Source organism: Mesoplodon densirostris, chromosome 10 (genome assembly GCF_025265405.1).
Source record: "Mesoplodon densirostris isolate mMesDen1 chromosome 10, mMesDen1 primary haplotype, whole genome shotgun sequence".
NCBI lineage: Eukaryota > Metazoa > Chordata > Mammalia > Artiodactyla > Ziphiidae > Mesoplodon > Mesoplodon densirostris.
In genome coordinates this window covers 53542358-53566604 of record NC_082670.1, presented here as the reverse complement: position 1 = coordinate 53566604, position 24247 = coordinate 53542358, and the positions used below count along the sequence as shown (strand labels likewise).

The window sequence follows — 24247 nt, the reverse complement described above, 5'->3', positions numbered from 1 at the left end:
TATCACTATTAGAGAATAATTAACACTAATACTAGTAACATTTAGTGTGTGAAGATGCTCAGTTGCATTGAGATGTATTATTTATGAAAGGAATGAAAAGAAGTAGACTGCTTTTCATACCTGTGCTAACCCAGAAAGAGTCTTATGATTCCGTGGCCATACAAACTGATTTCTGGACTAAGGCAGTTAGTGAGATAGCTCGATGAGGGTTATAAAAATGAAAATGGGGTTTTTCATACTGTATATCTGGTGCTGAGTACATTTTGGGGCACTCACTGAATTATAGGGCATTAGAGTGCTGAGGTACATAGTATCTTGAAAAAAGGCACTTGACGATCCCTTCTTTATAAACCAGTTAGCTCATTCCTGCCCTTAATTATTTCATTAAAAAAAGGGAAAGAAAAGTAGGTGTTGATTTCCCTCTGTAAAACTTAATCCTTATTCCATAGAAGTGGGTACAGGGATAGTCTGGCTTTTGAGGGGTAGAAAGATGATGAAAATTCTAGATAAGATTCAATTCAGGAGGCAATGTAAAGTCGAGGAAAGAGCCTATTAAATAGGCCTGATTCAGACCCTAGCTCTGTCACATACTGCCAGTGTGAGTATAGACAAATTTGCCTCACTTCCTTGAGCCTCTGTTTGCTCATCTGTGGTGACAATACCTTTCTAGTCAAGTTTGGTGTTGACATAATATGTGTACTATATCTTTTACTCAGTTCCTGGTAAAAGTGAATTCCCTTCTATCTGTTGAGGTTGCCATACTGTATTCACATTAAAAGTTTGCCTTCACAATATAGGAAGGGCAGCATCTCAGTGATGTAGTTCAACCCTGGCGTTTTATTAGTGGGAACACTTAGATCTCGAGAGGTAAACTAATCAATAATAAAGGTGGCAGATCTTAGACTAGAGTCTGGGTTTCGGAATCTCAAGCCATTGTTCTTTCTACCACTGAGTTCTGCCTTGTCCAGATTCTTCTTGGGAAAATAAGAATCAATTTTGTGTTGCCTCTCAGAATGTGGTGTCAAAAGCATAAATTTGGAAGATGGCTTATCTGGGTTCACATTCTCACCTTTGCTGCTGATTCTTTATGTAGTGTAGGTAAGGTCTTTTAATTTTTCTAAGATTTGTTTATAAATTAGGAAAATAATACCTACCTGAGAAGTAGGAAAATGCATGCTGTCCAGAAGAAATTTTTCTCTACCTTAATATTATTGGAGCCAACCTGAGGATTATAATCCAGGAGACAGTCTTTAAGAATGCTCTAAGGACTGTTCCGCCCCTTAGAGGTCAAAGCATAGTTATATATAAGTTTTTGAGACAAAGGATTATACGTCAAGTGACATATTTTGACAGTTTACACAATCCAGATCTAAATGTACAAAGTGAGTAATGAGTCATGTGTCATTGTGGCCTCTTAAGATTAAGAAGGAGGTTATCTCCTAAGGAGGTCTGGTTAATGCAGATGCATAACACACACCAAAGGGAAGGGAGGAGGCCCAAAAGGGTAGAGAAAAATTTTATGTTTAAATTTTTCTTGTCTTCTATAAAATATGAATTTTATCTCATCAGTTCCCCCTTTTGATCTTTAATCTTTTGATAGCATTAGGTGATCAAATATTTGGTTGCCTTATGCCAGGGTGGTTGCTTACGTGCCCTGGGTCCATCATGTCCTTTGGTGTTGGGTCTTAATAGCTTGTTTTAGGGAGTGGTACTAGTGAGATGTCTGTCAAGGACTAATGGTCAATTCCAGTTGTCCAATAGGACTTATGCCAATTCTGCCTTGCAGGTGCATTGTACATGTTCATTAATTTATAGAGAGCTATATAGGATTGACAATAGGAGTAACAGTGTCAGTAGTAAACATTTAAGCCAAGATCCTCCTAAATCAAAACATTTTCCTATTTTTTTTTTCTAAACTGGGAAGAGGAGTATTCAGAGTGGAAATTTGACTCTTCATGTGTGTTATGAGTTAACAAATATCTCGGCCAAATGGTCACACTATTGGAAAAGTGATAGAAACCCAGCACACTAGCATTAAAGGCAAATTGGCAGCGGCTGTTTCCAAGGCTGCCCATAGGTGACCTTTAGCCCAAGGGAAACCAGTTGCACATCTTTCTAACCATCCTGGAGAGAGCCAAGGCCATAAACTTGTTCCGTGAGTCCATTAGGTCCCATGAGGAGCTACCCAATATCTTTTCATCTAGTGAAAAGGAGTGTTTATGGGCACGTTCAGGACAGGTGTCATTAATTGGCCAGATAAGAGGGTCCCACTTAGTGATATTGAAGGTAGTGGGTAGCTTGCACAATACTAGAGTTTCTTCTAAAATAAAATAAGGGCCATCCAGTTAGAGCCTTGGAGAGGTGAAATCCTCCAAGGAAACCTAGGAGTACTGGACATAGGTCCACAAACCTATGGTTTGTTTGGATTGATTTTTGAAACTCGCAAATGATTGAGCCCAGGGAAAAAATACATTGGATTTATAAGCAAAAGTGTGAGCAATTGTCAAAGTAATAGTGTGCAGGCCTGGGTCATCTTGCGTCAGCTGTCTACTTCAGATGTCATTGTCTTCTTGTTCTGGTCTGGTAGTGCTGGTCCTAGTTAGTCAAAGTCGGGTGTCAGAGATAGGAGTTACAGTTCATTCAGGAGAGGAAGCCTGATACGGCCCCATCCAACATGGCTGTACAGGGTCTTTTATCTGATGTCTTTTCCAGTGTGCATAATCTCCTGGTTGCAGGTCACGGTGAATCTGATCTTCATCCAAAAATAGATTATTGTGGGCTTCCCTGGTGGCGCAGTGGTTGGGGGCCCGCCTGACGATGCAGGGGACGCGGGTTCGTGCCCTGGTCCGGGAAGATCCCACATGCTGCGGAGCGGGTGGGTCCGTGAGCCATGGCCGCTGAGCCTGCGCGTCCGGAGCCTGTGCTCCGCAGCGGGAGAGGCCACAACAGTGAGAGGCCCGCATACAGCAAGGAAAAAAAAAAAAAAAAAAGAAAGAAAAGAAAAAATAGATTATTGTGATCAGCTTTAGAAACAAACTAGAGTGTTGTTTTAATAATTCACTTAAACTTTACAGTAATAAAGCATAACAACAAGGAGCCATCTAAGAAGCGAGTCTTAGGCGGTAAATATAAAAAAAAAAGCCTCATTTAGCAAAACTAGAATTTAATATCCACTGAAGCATAATGTTTTTCTCTCTAAAATTACCCTTATTTCTACCAAATATAGCCATATTAATTTGTTTGCGAAATAAGTCTGTAATTGACCGCATAGACTCATAAATGGGCTGTGTTGGAACTTTTCATAAGGAATCTTAGATTAAACCTTTAAAAGACCTCTCAAGGCCAGATAAATTACACCAAAGACTTGCCACAGATTCTGCCTGCAATATCTGTAGATTTTTGTTTGTTTTTTTTTTTTTTTTTTTTTTGCTGTACGCGGGCCTCTCACTGCTGTGGCCTCTCCCGCTGCGGAGCACAGGCTCCGGACACACAGGCTCCGCGGCCATGGCTCGCGGGCCCAGCCGCTCCGCGGCACGTGGGATCCTCCGGGATCGGGGCACGAACCCGTGTCCCCTGCATCGGCAGGCGGACTCTCAACCACTGCGCCACCAGGGAGGCCCAATATCTGTAGATTTGGGTGAAGTTCTCTCTTTTTGAGATCCCCAAAATACCTTGAGATTCCTGTACCTATCAGGAGGTGCCTTCCTTATTTACCTGATAAAGGTGCTGGGAACCTAAGAGTTTCCCATTTCTAGAGGGAACGGTTGGATAGAGAGAAAAGATAAATGTTTCAATTCTACTTACAAAGGTGTAATTTACCAAATTGCTATAAGTCATAATTAGATCCAGGGGAAGGGTTTCCTTGTATCTGGAAAGCACAGATTAAAAACCAGTGGTATTTTAGCCAAAAACCAAAGGGAGGTTTTGGGAGTGGTAAAAGGACTGGTGGACTTTAAATTGTTTGTGGAGCCACACCTCTGGTTCTGTAAAGACTGGATTTGTAATTTAAAAAAAAAAAAAAAAAAAAAGACAGCTGTTTTTAATTACTCAAAGAATTGGATGGCCACAGCAATGATATCAAGGCCTACCCATCCACCTATGTTGGAATGTTCTTTTCCTCACTGAGCTTAGAGGAGAACGCCAAAAAAAAAAATTCCTATCAGGCTCTGAATATCAGCTCTGGTCAATTTAGTCAAACCAGTGGCCTCGCATCTTGGTAATCCATTTACAGAAACTTTGGAGGATCCTTCCTGGGTTTAAGAAATTCTTTAACTATGGCCCTCAGTTGGCCTCTGATCTGAACAGGCTCACTTACAGCCTCGGGTGATTCCATTTCTAATGGTAACCACTTAATAGTGTCTTCAGAGTGGAAGGCAATTCCGACAGAGGATTACTAGAATGAGTGAGTACTTGAAGGAGGTTAGAGGAGAGCAGTAGTTATGTCAGTCTTTTTTTTTTTTTTTTTTTTTTTTTTTTTTTTGGCCATGCTGCACAGCATGTGGGATCTTAGTTCCTGACCAGGGATCATCAGTCTTAAAGGATTTTTTTGTTTATTTTAGGTACTTATTATAACATTAATATTTCATTAGCCTTCTACAACAAATCTTTCAATGAAGCTGTTTTGGTATTTTGAAGCCTTCTGGGGCTTCTGCATGCCAATTAAAATAGATAAAATAATTTAAGATGAGAGCTCTCTAAAACGTCAACAATTTACAAGTCTTCCTAATTCAAAGGAACTGAGGAGCTAGCCCTACAAATATTTTCTCATGCTAATCTAATTTTAGAAAAACTCTTAACACTCGTTTCCAGTAGACCCTGTAGGCAGTGTTCCAGGAGACTGACTGACAGGGTAAGAACTTAGCTTCTGCTGGCTTTCTCTAACTGCATGCAAAAATCAGTTTTGGAAAGCCAAAAAAGAGCCCCATCTTGGCTGTTTCAGGGCAGGATATTCTTTAATTCTCAATTAAGTAAGCACTTGCAAGCATACATAAACCCAGCTGGCATCCCCGTAGGTGGCAGTATGTCTAGGAGCTGTTTGGCCGTTAAGGCACAGTTTCCCATTATGAATTTGGTAGTCTAATTCAGATATGAGATATGCTCTGTGAACAACTTTCTGAGGATAGAAAGGTGGATGGGATGTGTGCTGCTTCTCTCTCGCTCCCTGAAGAGTTACTCTTGGATTAGTTCTACTCTTCTATGTGTCTCGGTTTCTCCCTCCCCCAGTAAAGCCTCTGAGAGTGCTCATAGTGAAACTGAGCAAGACAGTGTGGGGCTTCTGGGCACGGAAGCCTTCCTGTACCCTGTTTCTTAACTCCAGCCTCCATGACTCTCCCTGAGTTCCAGAGGGCAGATTTGAACAGTTACTAATCCAGGAAGGGAGGGGATGCAGAGACAAGGGAGGAGCAGCCAAGAAACAATTGTGCAGCCTTGGGGCAGGGTCCTGGTGCCACCTCAAGGGATACACATAACAATGTCTTTAAGCTCTTTAAAATGTCAGCATTCTTCATACCAGAGAAAGACCACCTGAGACTACATTAAAGGAACCAGAGCAGCTCATTAAGCAGATTACCTGAGACCAGATTAGAGGAGGCACACCCTAATTCTATCAGCAACCTCACCCTTGAACCATTGCTATAAACTCCTCATCATATCCTCCCAGGTCAGGACACACAGATTTTGGGGGCAGGAGCCTGCTTTGTCCCCCTTTGCCTGGCAAAGCAATAAAGCTATTCTCTTCTACTTCACTCAGAACACTGTCTCCGAGATTCGATTTGGCACTGGTGCACAAGAGGCCGAGTTCTCAGCATCAAGAGCACAAGACAATCAGTCTTTCTAGTGTGCGCCTCTGGAAGAGCAGTATTTAATGGTTGTAGTGGGGTCCCCTGTAGGACTGCGACATCACGAGGGTTGATCCTCAGATACTTCCACTAGGTTCTCAGTCACTTGAGACTTCTTTGTGGCTGGAAGGAGCAGATGTCCCTTGTTCTTCAGACCTAAATTAATTCAGTTTCTCATTTCACTAGCAGAAGTTTTGTTCAGACCATATATTGACTTGTTTTTTTAAATTTAACTCTAACAAAAACCCAGCCACCTATGTTTCCCTGGGCCTCCTGCCCAGCCCAGATCCCCTTAGGTCCCCTGCCTGGGAAATGCACCGGTTACCCTTAAGACTCCCAAGTCTTAAGTAAAAACAGCCTGAATAAAATTTTTAGGATCATCACTTAAACGTAATGAGATCTGAATATCAGAACTCATCAGAACATCTGAGCTGGTGGGGCTTAATGAGCCCATGCTGGTACTGAGCACTGGTTCACAGTAGATGCCAGGTGTCCTCTGGTGGTAAGACATGCATGTCAACAAAAAGATTAATCAATAGTCTATCTAAGAAAGAAATAGGAAATATTATTTGAGCCAACCTGGTGATTGTACTGGGAGACAGTCTTTTAGAATGCTCTGAGGGCTGCTCCACCCATTAGAGGTCAAAGCAGAGTTACATGTTTTTGAGACGAAGGGTTATACTCTAAATGATGTGTTATTGACAGTTTATACAATCCAGATCTGCCAGTACAAAGTGAGTAGTGGGTCATGGGGTCATCATGGCCCCTTAAAGATTAAGAAGGAAGTTATCTCCTAAGGAGGTCTGGTTAATGCGGATGCACAACACAACACTAAAGGGAAGGGAGGAGGTCCAAAGGGGCAGAGAAAACTTTTATGTTTAAATTTTTCTTGTCTTTCCATAAAATATGAAGTTTATCATATCACCTTCCAGGTTCCTTTGGCTGGTCTAAGAATTAAATTGACATGAGGGTAGGTTAACAGGAGAAAATGAAACAAAAGTTTACTAATACATACACATGGGAGAGACCCAGGAGAACTGAGTAACTTGCCAAAATGGTCAAAGCCCTCGCCTTAAATATTACCATTCTCAGCTAAAGACAAAAGGGGATGTTAAGGGTGGGGAAGAGTCAGTTATGGGAGGTTCCTAGAATAAGCATGGTAAACAAGGATAAGGTTGTTATAAGAGTTTCTAGACGTTTGGTCATCCTCCGCTTTCTGGAAGAGACAGGGAAACAACTTCACAAATGGATATTTCCCTTATAAATGTGAATGTTTCTTACAAAACGGTAACCCCTACTTGGTCTTAACAGTTTTTCCTCACCTCTCTTGTTTCTTAGAACATAACCAAAGAGACATATTTTGGGGGGGGTGAATTCTCCCCTACTATGCAGAAGCAGTAGTACCTGTCACATGGTTAGTGAGCAATAAATAGGAAATATTAAGGTGATTAAATACAACAGGATAATCATTTTTTTCCTAGAAAAAAGACTAATCTGGTGTCAGAAAATAATTCTATGTTTTCTAGTCTCTCACACCCCAGTATGTATAGCATACCTCAACTGAGGGTCCTCTCAAAGTTGATTGTAGAAAAGACTGAAATTTATGGTCTCCTAAGATGAATTCTGATCAATAATGTTTGAATTTTTTTCTTCTTCTTTTTACATCTCTTCCCTAGCCTTCAGCAACTGCTATTCTCTTTTCTACCCACCTCATCTGTCAGATTGTGCCCATCTTTCTCCATTAATATTGTGATATTGTGATTTGTAAGAAAAACATATGTGGTCACTCAGCTGACCAAAATATATTTCTCATATACATTTGGTCTTCATCCATGGTTCCTTGGCCCACAGCTCCCCAAACGCTTGGAATTACCTGAGGGATAAGAGCCATGGGAGCATCTTTTGCCATAATATTTGGTCCCTTGTCCTCAGTTTCTGAAACCTTTTCAGAGACATCAAGGTGACATAAATGGATATCTTGTTACTTATAACAGGAGACTTTCCACCTTGACTGGATTTATGTTAATGAGGTGAACTTTTGGAAGGCACCACAGGATGAGGGCTGGTTGCCAGGGGAACTCACCAGGTGATTAGAGAATTAGAACTTTCAGTCCCATTGACCTGGGGGATGGAGGGTGGGAGGGTGAGATATGTTGAATCAGTTGCCAGTGATTTAATCAATCATGCCTATGTAATGAGGCCTCCATAAAAACCCAAAGAGGGGAGGGTTTAGAGAGCTTCCAGGTTGGTGAACCAGAACATTTCCACATGCCACCATGCTGGCCCCAAACTCCAGGAGGCCAGAAGCTCCTTTGTTAGCACCTGGCCCTGTGTATCTCTACACGTGGCTGGTGATTCATACCCTTTAATATCCTTCATAATAAACAGTAATCAAGTGAGTAAATGGGTTTCTTTGGTTCTCTAAGCTGCTCTAGCAAGTTAATCAAATTCAAGAACGTGTGGGCACCTCTGATTTACAGCCAGTTGATCAGAAGTACAGGTAACAACCTGGACTTGGTGATTGGCATCCTGAATTGGAGGGAATCATTGGAACCTCCAGTTTGCAGCTGGTCCCTCAGAAGTACAGGTAGCAACTTGGGCTTGCCGTTGGCTTCTTTAGTAGAGGGAAGTCTTGTGGGACTGAGCCCTTTATGTGTGGAATCCCATGCCATCTTTAGGTAGACTGTGTCAGAATTGAGTTGAATTGTAGGGCACCCAGCTGGTGTCCAGAGCATTGCTTGCTGATGGTGTGGAAATGCCTCCTCCCCCACACTGGAATTGGGTGATCACAACAACTTTTAATCGTTCTTGGGAATTTCATTGTTCTCAGCAATTGTCAACATCTTTCACCTCAGTCCTTTCTAATTCTCTCTTTTTTTTTTTTTTTTTCGTTTTTTTGCGGTACGTGGGCCTCTCACTGTTGTGGCCTCGCCCGTTGCGGAGCACAGGCTCCGGACGCGCAGGCCCAGCGGCCATGGCTCACGGGCCCACCCGCTCCGCGGCATGTGGGATCTTCCCGGACCGGGGCACATCCCCTGCATTGGCAGGCGGACTCTCAACCACTGTGCCACCAGGGAAGCCCTCTAATTCTCTTTTAATTTGTACTTCTCTTATGTAAACCTCTGAAAAGAAACAAAATCTAATTGCCAAATATATAAACTGTTTTCATGATTATATATAAATTTATTTGTCTATAGATAAATATATCTCACTCTCCTTTATTATTGTGGTAAGATGAAATGATGAAAAGTAACTTTCTGTAATAAGAACAAAATCTCCATGCAAAAGTTAGGTGATGACACTGTTGTACAGCAATTATACTCCAATAAAGATGTTCAAAAAAAAAAAAAGAAAAGTTAGGTGATGTTTACCAACTGATAACATAGAACTAACCATGCCCACAGATGTTTAAGAGTACTAGTTATCATCGGGATTCTGTAAATCACGTAGTCTCCACTTAGCTCTGTTTCCACTACAGTAGCGGTCCTTAAATTGGAATGGGACTTAAAGTCACATGGACTGATTACTGACAGTTCAGTTTGATGATTTTCACCCCAACATTCTGATTTGCATAGATCTGCACTGGAGCCTAGCAATCAGTAGTTTTGAAGAGAAGGCTAAATGATTCTAAGGCAGTTGTCCATTCCTCACTTTGCAAACACTGCTCTAGGTCAGCTCCAGTTTCTTAGAATATTCTTGTAAAAGACCATTTTTTGTGTTGCATGTTCCTGTAGGATACATTTATCATTGACTTTCATGGTAGAGAGAGGCCCACTTAATCTTGGGATAATATTTTTGACATTTGTTAAGTTTTAAAAATTAATATTATCAATTCCTGCTAGGCTATTTAAATTACTGTCTAATCTTTTGATCATTCTAATCTTTGATAATACTATTCTGCTCATGGTACTCACTTTTTAAAGATTAAAGTAAACACAGGTTTGTTATTTTAAGATAATTTAAGTTATGGTAAATAAGGTTAGATACAGTATAAATTTTCGCAAATGTTAAAGCTAGCTTCGTCTAGTTTAAGTATAATAATAGCCAATTAGGCTTTTACCATTTATGCAGAAAATCAAATTTTCCGGGCCAGATACTTTGGATACCCATGAAGAGGCATTTCATCACAAAGTATGTAAAACTGAATCTTACTTTACTGTGAGGTAGGCTACTGCAGCTCCCTTTACTTTTCTGTAGAAATAAGGTTGAGGAAGGATGCTTGCATTAGCAATAAAGCCAAAGGTTACACATAACCTATTTTTTTACTTTGCTAGCAGTTTTCCTTTCAGTATAGTAATAAATACAGTGGGATATCTGCCTTCTATTATTTGTACCTTTCTAAGATCTCATTTTCCTGGCCCTGCAGCTTTTAATCTCCAGAAGTGGGGTGTGTATGGAGTAATATGATAAGCATTAATATTTCTGATACTTATGTGATTTTATATTTATTTTTGCAAGGATATAAATTAAATTTTTCATTCTCATTTCATAACAAATTTAAATGACAACTATTAAAATTTGATGCATATCTGTGATGCAAGTGGATTTTCTCTTTGGTGTGCTTGGCTATTTCTCATATACTTTTTAAGACAGATAAGCAATTTTTTAGGACAGTGTATTCCAAGTCATGTTTATAGTGTATAGAATAATGACATAAAACTTGAAAAAAGCTTTTTTAGGCAAATAATGTTTTCTTGTATTTAGGGGAGAGAGACCATATGCAACTTTGGGTGATTTATAAATAAAATAGGCAACAAATATAAGTATATAAAATAAGCAATCTGACTACACATTTTATCCTAAAAATGACCAGTTATCATACTTTATAAAATGTGACATTGTTAAATCATTACACTCCCTTCCATATAAGGTACTTAAAAACCTTCCAAAAGGTTCCTACTTTTGTAGTTCTTGATGAATTTAGTGTGTAAAAGATTCATTGGGTGGGCTTCCCTGGTGGCGCAGTGGTTGAGAGTCTGCCTGCCGATGCAGGGGACACGGGTTCGTGCCCCGGTCCAGGAAGATCCCACATGCCGCGGAGAGGCTGGGCCCGTGAGCCATGGCCTCTGAGCCTGCGTGCCTGGAGCCTGTGCTCCGCAACGGGAGAGGCCACAACGGTGAGAGGCCCGCGTACCGCACACACACAAAAAAAGATTCAGTGGGGAGGGAAAAGTACTGATAGTTCAGGCTCTGAAATCCAAGTTTTTGTGCTGATCTTGGTTAAACTTCATAACCTTTATGGGTCCCAGTTTTTCCATCTGTGAAATGGGTGTAATAAGATTTTCTTACCTCATAGGGTAATCATGAGAGTTAATGGGGATAACATTTGTAAAACACTTAGCATAATACTAAGTAGTTCATTTGATTACGAATATATTTTATAGTTGTTATATAAGTATTTCTCACATTCTTGAATCATGTCCAGGTTTTCCTTAAATTCCACAGAATAGGGACCAAATCCTATAGTCTCTTTATCGTAAAGGACAACCTCCATTGGTCTCCATTCTGTTTTTCCAATCTCATCTCTTGTCATTCCCCTCCTCATTCTTTTCCGCACTCTTTCAGGCCCTTGAACTTGTTACCCCTGCTGGAAGTTAGCAAACTGTTAGTGTTTAAGTACAGAAAGTACAATAAAAATAACCACACTCTTCACCTAAGAATGCAGGGTTAAGAGTCATTTGATCTTTCCCGGTACCTTCTTTAAAAATTCCTCCTCCTCCCCACCCCTCAATCCTCATAGCATTCTGTATTATCTCAAATATATTACTTCCCTTTATGGCATAACAATTATTTTACTGCACAGTCGTCTCCCACATTGGGTTTTCCTTGCTGAGTAAATGATTGTTTCATGATAAAAATGAATGAGTAGGAAGTCACACTGCTGACCTAGTTAGAACTTCCTGTAAAGCAAAAGCATACAGGCTTGGATCCTCAAAGTGCACAAACTGTGGGACACCATCTGTTTCAACTCTGTAGAGCAGTTTGTTTTTCAGCTGTCTTTAGGGAAAAAAAGAATGATTCCAGTTGAGTAAATCCTGTCCATTTGGTTGGATATTAAGACATTTTAAGTCAGATGTCTAAGATAGGCACACTTTTACTTCTCCTTAAGCTAGACTGCATCCACTAGCCATGTGCTCTTATTCTGCTTGTTCCTCTTTTAAGATATAATGTGTGTGTGAAAGAGTCTTAGATAGAGACACATATGCCTACTTGAGGTTTGCAGTATGGGAATAACCCATACTTTCCTTTTGGAAAGGAAATATGAGGATTTCAGCTACTAGCAATGTGATTCGAATTATGTTTACTGTTATTTTGGAACAGAGTTGAATCCAGAGAAGAAAAAGTAAACCCTTCAGAGGAAGAAAACTTTACTCTTTATCCATCATTAGGAGAAAGTGCAGTTTTGTACTGGAAGCAGCAGGAGTTAATTATGGTTATGAGGATCTGCCATTTTGGGGGGATATTGTAGGATATTGGGGTATTTTTCGACTTTCTTGATAAACTGCCAAAGAATCTAACTTAAGGAGTTGGCCTACATGGTTAGAAATTGTTAAATTGGTGTTGGTGAAGAATGACTGAATCATAGGTTTCAACTACTCAGATTTGTAGTAAACACATTTATTTTTGCCTAACTTTCCTATAATCCTAGATATAAACAAATCAGTGGACATGCCAAGCTCTGACTTTAGTTGAGAGCAATTGGAAGCTTTCAGTTATAAAATCAGAAAAGCAAATAGACAATGATGGAAGACCAGACCCTGAAAACAACAAACAAAACCTTCCCTTAGTATTCATGTTGTCTGAAATAAAGCAAAACAAACATTACAGGCATGTGTGTGTGTGTGTGTGTGTGTGTGTGTGCATATTATATATACATAAACTGAATCACTGTGCTGTATACCTGAAGCTAACAGAACATTGTAAATCAACTATACTTAAGTAAAAAACAAAAAAAAATTTTAACAATGGAGAAAAGACAGTCTCTTCAATAACTGTTGCTGGGAAAACTGGACAGTTAATATAAAAGAATGAAATTAGAACATTCTCTGACAAGATATACAAAAATAAACTCAAAATGGATTAAAGACTTAAATGTAAGACCTGAAACTATAAAGATGAGAACAGTCGGAACACTCTTTGACATAATTCATAGCAGTATTTTTTTTTTTGGATCTATCTCCTAAAGCAAAGGAAACAAAAGCAGAAATTCACAAATGGGACCTAAATAAATTTAAAAGATTTTTCACAGCAAAGGAAATAATCCACAAAATGAAAAGACAACCTACTGAATGGGAGAAAATATTTCCAAGTGTTATGACCGATAAGGGGTTAATATCCAAAATATGTAAACACCTCATACAACTCAACATCAAAAAAACAAACAACCTGATTAAAAAATGGACAGAAGACCTGAATAGACATTTTTCCAAATACAGATGGCCAACAGCCACAGGAAAACATGCTCAACATCATTAATCGTCAGAGAAATGCAAATTCAGACTACAATGAGATATCATCTCACATCTGTCAGAATGGCTATCATCAAGAAGCCATTGGTGCAACTACTGTGGAAAGAGTATGAAGGTTTCTCAAAAAACTAAAAATAGAGTTACCATATAACCCAGCAAGTTCACTCCTGGGTATATATCCAAAAAAGTAAAAACACTAATTCAGAAAGATACATGCACCCCAGTGTTCATAGTACTATTGACAATAGTCAAGATGTGGAAGCAAGCAACCTAAGTGTCCATCGACAGATGAATGGAGAAAAAAAGATGTGGTATATATGTACAATGGAATGAGTACTACTCAGCCATAAAGAATGAAATTTTGCCATTTGCAACAACATGGATGGATTTGGAGGGTATTATGCTTAGTGAAACAAGTCAGACAGAAAGACAAATACTGTATGGTATCACTTATATGTGAAATCTAAAAAATAAACTAGTGAATATAACAGAAACAGGTATAGAGAACAAACTAGTGGTTACCAGTGAGGAGAGGGAATGGGGGAGGGGCAAGATAGGGGTAGGAAGTTAAGGGGTACAAACTACTATGTATAAAATGATCTACAAGGATATATTGTATAGCACAGGAAATATAGCTAATACTTTATAATAATTATAAATGGAATATAACCTTTAAAATTGTGAATCACTGTGTTGTACACCTGAAACTTACATAGTATTATACATCAACTGTATCTCAAAAAATGAAAAAGAAATAGGAGTTTTTAAACATTTCCCCAATATTCACATTATTCTAAATATACCTTCTTTTTTCTGCTCATTTATTCAATGAGACATTCTGTTTTATGTTTTTAAATAGCTGTCATGGATGCACTGGTAGAAGATGATATCTGCATTCTGAATCATGAAAAAGCCCATAGGAGAGATACAGTGACTCCAGTCTCAATATATTCAGGAGATGAATCTGTTGCTTCACATTTTGCCCTTGTCACTGCATATGAAGACATCAAAAAACGACTTAAGGATTCAGAGAAAGAGAATTCTTTCTTAAAAAAAAGAATAAGAGTTTTGGAAGAAAAGGTAATTTATCTATTTACTACCTTCATTATGTTTGTGACCTAATAATTCAAAGCATTTGAAATTTTAAATATTTTTCTGCTCTGTCTTCCATGAGTACCAAATTTCTAAGGATAACTCCCTGCTAATCTCAAAACCCTGGGCATTTTACTTAGCCTACTGTGTTTCACTTATCATAGTGCTTGGTGAATATTTGCAGAATAGGATTAACAACATGAAGGGATTAAAGTTCAAATATTTTTCTTACCTCTTTTTTTCAGATTGCCTTACCTTCATAGCTGTATGTATTTATTCAGGATTTTTAAATATGTGCAAAAAATTATATACCAACAAAGGAAATGAAGTGTCAAAGGAAGAAGTTCCTGGAACATTGTTCTGATATGTTTAATAATGTTTTCATCAGTACTGAAATTTTACCAGGACTGACATCTTCTTTACCTCAACATTCTTCTTTGTTCTTGAACACACGTAATAAGAATGCATTTAACTGATGAATTAATGTCTTCTGTTTACACCTTTTAATGCAGAAACTGTTATAGAATACATAAGCAAGGTAGCTGATTCAATTATAAATCAACAGATCTACTTAGCTTATTGGGAAATCTTCCTCACTCATCCATTTATTGGGAAATCTTCCTCACGCATCTATTTATTTTTAAAGTTTAACTTAGTTCATTTTTCTTCAGATCATAATTTATGATCCTCAGATCTTCAGTGTAGTGGTATGTTACAGACAGCAGCTTGCACAAAGGGGGAAGGAAATGATCTAGTTATAAAAACTTAAGGATAGGGCTTGGTAGAGTTTCACTCATTTGGAGGAAGTAAGAAAAGACTCAGTTTTAAAAATAATCAACTCCTTTGTATTCGTATGAATTTTCTTAATGACTATTAAATAAAATTGTGACATACTGGATAGAGTGACAAAAGGTAACATTTTGGAGCTTGTAGTTAGGTTTATTCTAAAAGTCAATAGAAAAATGTGATTTGGTATAAGTAACATTGGAAATATTTCTGTACTTTGTGACCAACAATCCTAATAATTTCTCTTCTGGAATAATATAGGACTTGAACTAACACGTCTATTCCTTAAAATGTCAAGTACACACTAACTTGATACTTTTCTGATGATGGAAATTAAATACTGTGTGCTGGCTTGGAAAACACATAAGCACTATAAAAGAATGATGTACTGTGTTTAGTATGACGAATTAATATTATAAATAGTTACTACAAAGTATAAGATACTGATTAAGTAAAAGCCTGAAAGAAGAGTTTTTAAAATATCTGTTCTGTACTTTTTACTTTCTTAATCAGTAAAGCTTAATTGTGTGGAAGTGAAATGTTCACTTAATTGTAGTCCAGGCTTTATTCCCTGCATTAGAGTAATTAAGGTAAGTTGTGGAGCCATAGAAGACTGACTTATTTTCTTATGTAGAATATCCTCTTAAGCTTTGTCTTCTAATTTTATACCATTAGCTTATAGGAGCTCGAAAGGATGAAGAAACAAGTTCTGTGGGACGAGAACAAGTAAATAAGGCCTACCATGCGTATCGAGAGGTTTGCATTGACAGAGATAATTTGAAGAGCAAATTGGATAAAATGGTAAGTTGGTTTGAAAAGGATGGTATCTGTATATTGTAAATGAGTTTTCTCCTTCAAGAGGTTAAAGTTAGAAATGAGAGATATTTACACTTATTAGATAAAAAAAATTGCATGCTCAAGGCAAAAATAGAAAATTTTGATAGGAATATTTGTAAGTTATTTCTGTACAAAATAAGTACTCAATATGTAATTATGTTTAGGTCTTTTTTTTTTTTTTGATGTTTAGGTCTTAAGTACATCTAACACCACTAACTTCTTTTGAAAAATCATGACTTAGTAGAGTTTATCACTGTGTTTTTTTAAAAAAGCCAGTGAATAATATGTCCTAAGTTAGAAAAAGAGATTAGTGAAAAACTGAGCTCATTTCCCACCTTGCTTTTCAAAGGCTAGAATCAGTTTTTTCAACATCTACCTGAAAATTAATTTATAGTATAATACCAACCTATAGATTTTATTGAATGTAATTTGGCATTTTCTCTACTTAACTAGAATAAAGACAACTCTGAATCTTTGAAAGTATTGAATGAACAGCTACAATCTAAAGAAGTAGAACTCCTCCAGCTGAGGACAGAGGTGGAAACTCAGCAGGGTAGGCCACTTAAACTTGTTATAATTATTCTAACGCAATTAATACATTTTTCCATTCCTGTGTTATATCCATGATCAGTTTTCTATATCTGTATCCTAAGGACTTATTTTTTAATTTTTAGGCTTATATTAATTCTTCTGCTTTTACAAAATATCAACTTTTAACTTTTCCTTGAATATAAATTGTACTTTTCCTAGAGAAAATTGGATGGTTTTTATTCAGGGCTAGTTTGCAGTGAAGTAGATGAAGAAAGGAGTAGAACCTCATCCTCTCCAAAGCCTCTTGCCCACTGCTAGATGCCCTGTCATTGAGTAGTTACAGTTGCTTCCCCCCCACCCCAATTTCTAAAGGTTGTTACAATGTGCAGATGAGATGCTATGTTGAAAAGTTAAGAGTGGGAGATGTGGGTATTAGCCTGCTCCCATGCACATTCACTCTGATGAGACAAGCTGACGAGTAGGCCTCTGAGAAACCTTTTGATGGGAGGTTGAGATGAGATCTCTCATGGCAGCTGATTGGGGCTTTTTCTATGTACAGAGCCTAAGGAACCAAGTCAAGGGTTAGTCCATATCCAGTGGTATTGAGTTTGTACAGTGGAATGTTTATGAATAAAATTGTTTGGAAGTTATGTTCTAGGCCTGATGGTCAAACTTTATACTGTCTAAAGGGACTAGATGGAGTGATGAGCTGAGTGAGCATCAGTTTACTCACTTCATTTAATTCTTATCACTCTTAACCTTGATGTATATAGATTATTCATCCATCTATAATTTCAGCATATGCTTGATATGTGTTGTATATTTTAAAGTTTCAGGCTGACAAATTTGCTCTTTATCCTAAACCAAAAATCGGGGATGGGGTAATTAATACATTCTAAAATAAGATTGCTAGATTTCTTACTAGCATAGATACTTGAAAGTAATTGCTGTTTTTCAGAAACTTAGTAATTGTTCAAGTTTTATATTGGTTTTTCTTTTAACCTGCATTTTATTAGCATAATCTTTTTCGAATTGCAACCAATGTAGAAGTCAGAAATAACAATTTTAATGTCCGTCCTTTTTTTAGTGATAAGAAATTTAAATCCACCTTCATCCAACTGGGAGGTGGAAAAGTTGAGCTGTGACCTGAAGATCCATGGTTTGGAACAAGAACTGGAACTGATGAGGAAAGAATGTAGAGATCTCAAAATAGAGCTACAAAAAGCCAGACAAACGGTATTACAAAATTATTAAATTGAGAAATTCAGCATGCATATGTGTGCATCATATGTAGGATTTATAACTAAGTGTTAAATCATAGAGTTGACATAAATTATAACTACTTAGAGTCACATTATCTGAAAATACACCTTTATCTTCCCCTTTAATCGTTTTTGCTAAAATGATAACTCTATACTTTTAACATAATCCCAGAATTATGATTTTTTGTTTAAAAGCTAATTTTTAAAAACCTTATTAGTTTATTAATTAAAGCTGTTCTTTCAGACTTCCTTTCCTTCAGTTTCCTTAAGTCATTTTTTTCTCTGTAAAGTTTAAAGAGAACTCAGGTTTTAAGTTTCCCACTTCATTTAACATAATAATTGGATTAATTTAGACATGACAGGAGACTTGCTTTTAGAATTATTAAAACAAAACTTTACAGCATCCACTAATTCTCAGAAGTCTAATACTTTTGGAGCAACTTTAATTTTCAGCAAATAGCTGAGAATGCAAGAATTGGGGTTGGCGGAGCGGGGGGTGGGAGTGGGGAGCAAAACAAAAACCCTGCTGAGCTGCTAAAGTGTGGTTAGCCTGAAGTCATCCACTGAAACATAAGTTGCCTCTCAGGTCCTCACCCAGAGTCTGTCTACTAATAGAGTGATCCCTGGACAATGGGATTGTGACCCGTGGAGGTCTGTTTATACAAGGATTGTTTTCAGTACGTGTACAGTCGGTCTTTGGTATCTGTGGGTTCCACATCTGTGGATCGAGGCCACCACAGGTTGTAGACTACGCTATCCATTGTTGGTTGAATCCATGGATGCTGACCCGAGGATACAGAGGGACGACTGTGGGACTTGAACATACGCAGATTTTGGTACCCACTGCAGATCCTAGAACCAGTGTCCCATGGATAGGATACTGAGGGACAACTTTACATTGGGTTCAGAAAAGCTTGGATAAATGTTTTCAATGTCATGACAATGCTGAGAATAAAAAGAAGGAATGGTAGAGAAGCAGAGCAGTGTGGGAGCAATACTCCAAACACAAAGTTTAAAATAGTTATTACAAGAAATTGAAAAGTTTAGTAGTATGGAGTTCAATAGCCATTATATACATTCTATACACTTATGTATTTCAAACTAAGGTAACCACTTAGATAATTATTTCTCAGGTCAACATTTTGCCCATCAGAGTATCCAGCACTACTAAGGAGCTATGTCCCCACCCTAGGTTCTTCTGAGCAGCCACCACCTGAAAGAGGAGGTGGCTCACTGCCAGCCAGCACTCTGCCCTGAGTCCCAAGTATCCTTAGATGAGCCGACAGGTCTCTCGTCTCTAATGTGGTCTTTACTGAAGGTGACCACTGGTTAAGAATGAGACAGGCATTAAGAATAATACAGCATCCTGCCTTGGCCTTTACCCAGTGAATTCTTCTGAACTGGACATTAAGAACTTGATTTAAGAACTTGATTTGGAGCCCCCAGACCTGATAAAGGGGAAACACCCACTATAAAAATTACTATCACCTCCCATTAGAGCAAAAAAAAAAAATTGTTTTCCTACTTGACATCTGAAGTTGATTTTCCTAGCTTTGCACCCGTGATTACACGCACAATTCCTTTAGTAGCTTCCCGCATCCTGTCTTGCAAGCCCAGTTGCCGTAGCCCTTGAGAAGCTTCTTTTATGTGCTTGCAGGAAAAGATCTGCATCTTGAAGCTCTGAATTACAATTGTCAGTATATACTTTCTACTTGAAATGATTTGATAGCTTTTATAAATAATGGATATCTCCTTATAGAGTAGGAAGCAGAACCATGGAATCATAAAAACTTGGTTCATGATTATGTTGCTTATTGTGACATTAGCAAACTCATTTAACTGAGCTTTTTTTCTATAAACTTGACATTAAATATCTAAGCAGCATGGTGCCTAGTACATAGGGTATTCAATAAGTGAATGTGTTTCAAAAAAATTAATTAGGGTAATCCAGAAAAGCAGCGCTTTAGGGGTGTATATGTGATATGTGTTAATACAGTTCAGTTCTTATTATTTGTTTTCCACTAGGTGGTGCTAGAGGATAAATTTGCTTTTAGTTTAATTCATCTTTCACAAATCAGAAGCAGACTTGAAGGTAGAAGAAACTTTATAAATCACTTGTTTTATTGCTGATGAAATTGAATCTGAGAGACTAAGAAACTTTAAGAGTTGAAGGTGAGGTAAGGGAGGAATTTTTTTTTGAAAAGGGGATTTAAGACACGGTCCCTTCTTCATAGGAATTTATTTGGCTGGGGGAGGGGAGATTTAAAGTCAAAAATGCTCACAACTAATATAAAGATATGAACCAGGGAAAGATGGAGTGGAAATTTATCAATTTATCAAGGGTTCCAAGTTTAAATCTTGGTATTGTGGGATGTGTACATTTCAATCTTGTTTCAAAGGTGTTACTGGTCAGAGTCCTCTTGGATATGGGAGTCAAAGAGCAAGCTATGGAGAGAAAATTTATGTTCACATTAATAATCTTACTTGTATCTACTGTAGCTATACTTACAAATATTTTTAAGATGGTACTTTCTGTGAAACATATTTTATAACACCTTCTGAAGTGTGAAATAGCATCCTACATGGACAGAATAGTGGGGCTTTGGGGGCTTTGCTTTTTTTTTTTTAAAGTACTTAGTGAACTCAGTTGATTGAGTGTTTGGTATTAATGAGGTCAAGGTTCCAGGGTCAGTTCCACTATGGGCCTTCTTTACTTTCTGTATCCTCCAGTTTTCCAGCCACTTATATTCAGAACAGTGGATCCTTTGAGAAAAACAGACACTAGGACCGAAGCATAGGAAACACTGGCTCAGTAAATGGAGTTGGTGTAGATGCCTAAGGTAGCCAATAACAGCCTCTTTAGAGATGCACAGTGTGCTGTGTGTACTAAAGGTTCTGAGCAGTCCTGAAGTACAGGAACCTATTTAACTTGAACAGTGTTTCCCAGGATTTTGTAGCTATGGGCCCATTTATGTGAAACTCCAACATCAGATGGCACAAGTTGGGAAACATCCATTACTGCCTTTAGAACATGGCAAACTGACGACTGGCCAGGGACAGGGTCTTTGAGTATTAGAGACAATTCCTTTGTGCTTTTTGCTAATTTACGTTAGATTTTCTGAATTGTTAGGTGGTAGCTGGAGAAATACTTCACCAAGCAAAACTGTTAGGTTTTTTGTTTTGTTTTGTTTTGTTTACTATCATTGGCTTTAAAAACAAGGAAGGTTTCCATTGTGCATATATGTATAAGTATACACTAATTAAAATGTACATTTTAAATTAATTATACAGAGAAACGAAAAGTGACTTGATCTGATTCCTTCATTTCCTGTGAGGAACAGGAAAGGAAAATGTCCAAGGTTATGTGCTTTGTTAGTGGTCAGACTTCCTCTGACTTGTGGGCCAGTTCTATTTCCCCTGTCCACAGGGCTCCCTGAGATGCAACTAAATCATTTACAGTATTTAGTTGGTATTTTCTGAACAATCAGATCCAAAGACACTTTAACTTCTGTAGTACATTTTGATATTTTACACTCCCAAACTCAGAGGACTCGTGAAGTCCTTTTCTGGCTTTTTAGTGTTCCACTTTAAAAAATATCATTTAGATTATATAAATAAGAAATGGTAAAGTTAAATTTTGTTCTCTTAGTTTATAGTGGCCATGTCTGCTAATAGAACTAGTGCCTGTGGTAGTCATTTTTATTTGTTACAGACCCTGAATTGAATGCATTGCAAACAAGTGTGTTACAGAGTTATCTTAAATGTATTAAGTCCACTTTTAAATATCTTTTATAGGTTCTTTTTGTCATCTATAACCTAAACTACTAAAACTTGGAAGTATATAAGGACTTTATGAAGTCCTTTCCCTGTCATTTTCTTGTGGAAAGAAGAAATTTATGTTAATCTTTTTAAACAATAACCTGTTAAATTTTGGTACTTCTTTGTAATAATACCAAAAAGTGAAATACCAATAAACTTCCATTTTCTGGTGGAATTCACTCAGCTATACCTGAAGAAACAGTAATTTGATAAATTTGTTAACCCTTTTTTGAATATAGATATCAGATTGGTATCATCAGAAATACATTTTGTAAGACTCCAAGGTCTTTTATGTGAGAGCAAGTGTATTTTTTAAAGAAAATTAAAGCATTACTGACTTTAAATAATTGGAAATGATTTAGAAATATCTGGTATAGATTTGGAGTTATTTCATTAAAATTGAATATAAGATACTAGTTTTATGCTGTACAGTTACAGATGTATTCTGTAAAAGGTGAAGCACGTGTAGGGTAATAAAGTACTGAGAATAAATAGAAGGTAACAATTACAACTTTTAAACTGTTTTTTAAACAATGACAGTATCCATCTCAGGAAGACAATCTGAAGAGCAGAGATCTCCAAAGACTAAGCATTTCAAGGTATGAACATCCTTCAGCATTGAATAATAATACATTATATAACAATAATAACTATTCTGTAGGCCACTTTGTATAGGTACATAGATTTCTGTTATGATTTGACCTTAAAAACAGATTGACACTATTTGGGTACTGCATGTAATTTCTGATCACAATGTATTTATAAAAAATATTTAACTGTTCCTTAACAACAGGCTTGAACTTGAGCAGTAGAAAGGTGCATATTGTGATGCCTTAGATAAAATTTTTGAACATTCAGTAATATTTTAGATAGGATTTTAGGGAGCTAGTTGTGCAGAAGTATTCTGTAATCCTGATTTTTACATGAAGAATTATGCATTTCCATACACAGCAATATCACTTTGTCTTAAGGGCAAACTTGGACAGCCTTTGTCTTTGATATGACAAGAATTTTAAGAGAACTATCCTCTTGGGGTAAGAATAAAATTAGCTATCATGGGCTTCCCTGGTGGCACAGTGGTTGAGAAGTCCACCTGCCGATGCAGGGGACACGGGTTCGTGCCCCGGTCCGGGAAGATCCCACATGCCGCGGAGCGGCTGGGCCCGTGAGCTATGGCCGCTGGGCCTGCGCGTCCAGAGCCTGTGCTCCGCAACGGGAGAGGCCACAACAGTGAGAGGCCCGTGTACCGCAAAAAAAAAAAAAAAAAAAAGTAGCTATCAGAGTTCATGTATGTTACTTTGGCCCTTTTTTTTCTCAAATATATATATCATTTTTATTTAAGTAACATAAGTGCATTGTTTTATCTGATAATTTTTGTTCTGCTATGTTAGCATCCCCTCTCTCCATGGATGCTTCCACCCAATGAAACAGACTCATTTGACTTCATTGTTTGCTCATTTGGCTTCCAAAATTTACTGAATTATCTCATACCTATTCCTCCTATCAAAAATCTAATGGAGAGAAACGCTCAGTTGGGGAAAACAGTATGAGCAAACACGGTGCAGCCCCTCTTCCTGTGTGAAGGGCCAGCAGTAAGTATCATAGGCGTCATGGGCCAGAGTCTATTGCAGCTACTCAGCCCTGCCATTCAAACAGTAGTTCACTTATGCCTTCAATTTGCATCTAAATATCCAGCAAGGAAGTTTTTCCTTTTTTTAAACCATGTGTCTAGTATAGCGTCCATGTGAATTATTTTTCCAAGGTGTCTTCTATGTCAGTTACCTTCTTTCTTCCTGTCAACCTAGGTTTCCCCTTATTAATTTTGTTGTATTTGTCATTTTTATAAGCCTCTTAAACCATTTTTGGAAAGAAGCATGTTAGAATCAGTAGGTCAAATAAAAGGGCTTATATAAATAGTTTATTAGAAGTACATGGTATAGAACAGGGCTTCTGCTTCCATTCATGGGCAGTGTTACATAATTTGGATCACTTCTTTTGAGAATAACTTGAAAAGTTGTCCGCCACCCACCAAAAAGATGTGTGTTTGAAGGCATCATATAACTAAAAAGATAGTGAAGGATCTCTAGGCCAGGATTTGGAGGAGGAGGAAGGCCCCAAGAGATGAGTCTGGTTTCTGAGGCTGAGAACTATGTAATTTTGGCTTTGAAGTACAGTTTTGAATTCTCTAAAGCTCAGTATCAATTCAGGGTATCAACTGAGAGAAAAAGATTTTAGAATGAATTAAGTTCAGTCTAAGAGTTTCTGTATGTTAAAGAACTGTGTAATTAAAGCGGGTCCTAATGGCTCCCCAGTGCTCAAGTACATTTCTGTGTTTGCAAACCCATAGCACTGTGGATTGCAGAACTGATTAGCTCTCCCTCTTCTGGCTAGCAACTAGAAAACTAATAACCAAACTTGTAGCTTACCCTTGGTAAACTTTATATCATGCATTTTTATGTTAGCCTCATTCCTGACTGCATTTTATCTTGTTTTTCCTTTACCTTATCATTTATACCTATTTACAGTTTATAGTCCTGTTTTATTAGTCTTTAAGTTATGTCATCCACTTCTAAATGGAACAATTCAGATGCTAAATTAAGTTTACTATATTAGG

The 24247-nt window shown here is 37.7% G+C and overlaps 1 protein-coding gene across 1 annotated transcript in view; it reads left to right on the top strand.

Annotated features, from left to right (window-relative positions):
- AZI2 (5-azacytidine induced 2) overlaps positions 1 to 24247 on the top strand; it is a 34505-nt gene that overhangs the window by 2252 nt on the left and 8006 nt on the right. The window contains exons 2-6 of the mRNA XM_060109645.1: positions 14166 to 14386; positions 15860 to 15985; positions 16475 to 16574; positions 17640 to 17788; positions 22174 to 22232. Of these exons, the coding sequence (XP_059965628.1) occupies positions 14171 to 14386; positions 15860 to 15985; positions 16475 to 16574; positions 17640 to 17788; positions 22174 to 22232 (650 nt within the window). The 5' untranslated portion in view covers positions 14166 to 14170. The remainder of the gene's footprint in view (positions 1 to 14165; positions 14387 to 15859; positions 15986 to 16474; positions 16575 to 17639; positions 17789 to 22173; positions 22233 to 24247) is intronic.